At 36.6% G+C, this 4,158-nt stretch overlaps 1 protein-coding gene across 1 annotated transcript in view; it reads right to left on the reverse strand.

Annotated features, from left to right (window-relative positions):
- The window catches only part of Col4a5 (collagen type IV alpha 5 chain), a 351,283-nt gene that overhangs the window by 134,984 nt on the left and 212,141 nt on the right, over window positions 1-4,158 (reverse strand). Inside the window, exons 22-24 of the mRNA XM_004642629.2 lie at window positions 3,808-3,900; window positions 1,720-1,790; window positions 1,176-1,389 (exon numbers count right to left, since the gene is read on the reverse strand). Of these exons, the coding sequence (XP_004642686.1) occupies window positions 1,176-1,389; window positions 1,720-1,790; window positions 3,808-3,900 (378 nt within the window). The remainder of the gene's footprint in view (window positions 1-1,175; window positions 1,390-1,719; window positions 1,791-3,807; window positions 3,901-4,158) is intronic.

The following is a 4,158-nucleotide window of genomic DNA, read 5'->3' on the forward strand; positions in this document are numbered from 1 at the left end:
AGGCCCTTGCACTTGCCAGGGAAGCGCTTATCCTCCTGAACCATCTCCCCGGCCCCTAGCATAAATAATTTAAAGAGAAAAATAAATGATGAGTAAAAGATGGGTAGTAGGAATCAGGAAGGTAGATCTTTTACAAATGGGAAAGGAATCTAGAGATGGATGGGGAGGGTATGGAGGAATGGGGTAGTAAAAAAATTAAGATGTGTTTATACATGTACATGCTCCGCATGATGAAGATAACAAATATGTAGTACAAAAATGTGCTAATTCTTTTAAAAAGTTATCTAAGTTTGAAGTGTTGTTATTATGGTTTGAAATGTGTGATCATTTCATATAGTCATTCATTCCTTTAACAAGTATTTCTGAGCTCCTCTTATGTGCCAAGTGCAATGATGTAGCAGAGAATACAAGCAGACACAAATCTTTCTTCTCATGAGTCTTAAAGCCTACTATAGGTCAATAAAGCTATGGTCTAAATAACATAAAACATATTTCTCACCTAAATATCTTGAGATATGTCTTGTACAAAAACAGACTGTTTATTAATGTTCAATTGGTGGCTCTGGGGTACATTTAATATGGACATCTATTCAATCTATTTTATAAACCTACTATATATAAAAATCAAGTTAAATTTCTGTTTGTCAGGTCTAAATAAACAAAAAGATATACAGAATAAAAAGGGTGACTCTTACACAGATTCTTAAGCAACTTAAACTTCTGCCCAGATATTCAGAGCCAGTATTATTCAATATAGTATAGCAATGCTTTAGGAAGTTCATTTAGTTATTTTAAGTTTTTTGAAATATTCTCATTATGTACTGAACTTGCTATATAGCTCAGGCTGATCTTAAACATACTGTCTTCCTGTCTCAGCCTTCCAAGCATTGAGATTGTACGTGCACATATTTATGACTGGCTTAAGAATTTCAAAAGTCAACTAAAAGTGTAGAAATTCCACATAGCAACAATGTACTTTTATTATATTCTGTTAAGCATTAATTGGGTACTAATCTTAGCACCAGGCCCATCTTTAGTTTTAAATTAGAAAACTTTTTCTTGTCAGAATGGAAGATTGAACACAGAACCTCATGTATGCTCAGCATGCATCCTAACTAAGGAAAATCCCCAAAGCCTAGGAAACATTTCTACATGACAACATGACATTGCAATACCAAGAACATCAAATTGACTCACAGGCTCTCCTTTGGGCCCAGGAAGGCCAGGTAATCCATCCTGTCCAGGAGTGCCGGGTAAACCAGGAAGCCCTGGAGCTCCAGGAGCACCCAACTCTCCTTTTTCACCCTTCATTCCTGGGAAAGTGAAGATGTCACCAGGTTCCCCTTTTGATCCAGGAAGTCCTGGAGCACCTGGAGCTCCTGGTATGCCCTAAGTGGGAGAGAAAAGAAAAAAAAGGAATAAGCAAATTGGAACATTTTCTAACACTTTTCTCCAGTTTATCCACCAACCTACCCAGTAACTTCAGTGCATAAAGTAATGAATGAATCACATGAAGGATGCATGTGAGTCAGGGAGTCAATGAGTCAAATGAATTACAAGTTAAATTACAGTTTAACATTATATATATATATATATATATATATATATATATATATATATATATATCCATATCTATTTTACATATCTCCATAAGTGGACATTAAAGTGTATATGGCTTCCTACCACTCTTCAGATTTATAATATGTACTCAAAACTTACTGGTAATCCTTTTGTGCCAGTTTCTCCAGTCTGTCCTTTTTCACCCTTCTGTCCAGGGAAACCAAGAGATCCTAGCATAAACACACACACACACACACACACACACACACACACACACACACACACAAAATATGTGAGCTTTAAACTTTAACCTCTGATAAAACTTTTAAGAAAATCATCAAATCAAATTTTAAAATAAAATACCCTCATTCTATACCATGTAGCATTTTTATTTTCCTGTTTTGTGTACTTTTTTGTTTTTATTTTATTTTTTTCAGAACCAAGGATTGAACTCAGGCCCTTGCGCTTGCCAGGGAAGCGCTTATTCCACTGAGCCATGTTTTGTGTTCTTAAAATGAGGAAATTATACTTTTAAAAATGAACAGTTCATGTTATATTGTACAGTATTGTACCTATTGTATTTTAAATTTCCCAATTATCTTTCCTTTCTCAGAGCTGGAAGTGGTGCTTCAATTCCTATAATCATTCCACTACCCAGGATAGAGGAAGGTAAGAAAGAAGTCTGCACACTTTTGTCCTGAGTTATACATTTTTCCTACATGCTTATTAGTCCTCCTTTTGGTGGGAATTCCCTGCAATGCGTCTTATGAGCAACTTTTGGTTTTCAAAATTTTTGAAGGAAACATTACTAAAGCAGTGTTTGTCAGTGTGCTACGCTGGCCTAGAAACTGGGTTTAGTGGCACACAGCTGTAATCTCAGCATTGGTGAAGCTGAACCATATAACATGACCCCCTATCAAAAAAGTTACAAAAATGAACATAAATTTAGGTTGCGGGGGATAGCTCAGTGGTCTAAGCACCTGCTTGGAAGCTCAAGGACCTGGATTTGACATTTAGTACTGCATGCCGGCCCCAGAACCCTGTGCATATTGTGCCAGCCACTGAAACTGGGTGTGGTGGCACATGCCTGTAATCCCAGGGCTGCAGAGGCTGGGACAGAAGGATCACTAAAAGTAATAGCTGAATAGAGAGATCCTGTACCAAATAAATAAATGAATAAATAAATAAATAAATGTTTTAAAAAGCAGTGGTTGCCAAAACGAATCCTTGGACCAGATGTATCATGAACACTTGATTATTACTTAGAAATGCTAACTCTTGGCGGCATGTGCCTGTAATCCCAGAACGAGGGAGGCTGAAAGCAGGAAGATCATTATGAGCCTGATCTGTGTAGTAAGACCCTGTAGACCCTGTACTAAATACATAAGAAAAAATTAAAAAAAAAAAAAAGAAATGCTAACGCTTGGGATAAAAATTGCCCAATCCTATTCTATTGGATCTGAAACTTTGTGGGTGGGTCCAGCAACCTTGGCTTTAGTAAGTCCTTAAGATGATTCTGATGTGGTTCCTAGTTTGAAAACCACTAGAATAGACATAAATAGGTAGATTCCTAACTTCCAATGCCAGCTTTAAGACTTACTGGAAGTGTTTCCAAGCTCCCTGTTAATTTGTATTCTTGGTGGACACACTAGATAGCTGGAAGATCTGTGTCGGTTCTCAGCCTTGACTCAGACTCTCAGGAATAATATGCATAATGATTTGGAGATGTACCAAGAGACCATTCAATAAAGGAGTTGTATACAGAGTCAATAGGATTTTGATTAGGGAATGAGAAGGGTGGTATATATAGAGAAAAATAGCAATAATTTGGCAATCTATAGTAGAAAACCCTTTCTGTAATGGAACATGATATATGCCCAGTGACTAGAAGCTGTGATATTGCAAACTATGCTCAGGGGCCAGGCCCTAGGAACTTTAATCACCTCCACCCCCCAGTGCTCTGAAAGACTAACTATGTATGTTATTTTGCCATGCACATGGAAAATAGGGAAGATAGAGTTCTTAGAACATTGTCACAATGCTTTTAATAGAACACATTCAGAGTTTCAAGTACTAGAAAACAGGGCATCATTTATTTCATAACAAACAAGTATTTCATATTTCATTATTTATACATATGAGTGATTAGCTATAAAATGAGAAGCTGTTGGAATTTTAAAACCATAAACTTACAATAATCTAACCAAGAAATATTTTTAATAACTACCCTTAGGCAGAATGTTTTACCTGGAGGACCAGGGAGACCTGGCAAACCAGGTTGGCCTGGATACCCCGAAATACCAGTTCCAATACAGTTGAAGCAGGTATCACCTTTGTCACCTGGTAAAAGTAATTAAAAACCAACAATTACTAAAAAGGGTATTTAAACATTCTTCAGTTAGGTTCTAAGAAATTAGCAGTAAAGAGATAGGATTCCTACATAACAATGCAGCTAATGAATTGTATGTCTACATTTAATTCATTTGATAAGCGTGTACTAAAACCCTACTATGTGAGAAGAACTGTTCTAGGTCCTTGGGGTAATTGACAAAATGCACAATAATTCTTGCCTTCATAGACCACACTTTTTATGCATAG

Source organism: Octodon degus, unplaced genomic scaffold (assembly GCF_000260255.1).
Source record: "Octodon degus isolate 3935 unplaced genomic scaffold, OctDeg1.0 scaffold00157, whole genome shotgun sequence".
NCBI classification, from domain to species: domain Eukaryota; kingdom Metazoa; phylum Chordata; class Mammalia; order Rodentia; family Octodontidae; genus Octodon; species Octodon degus.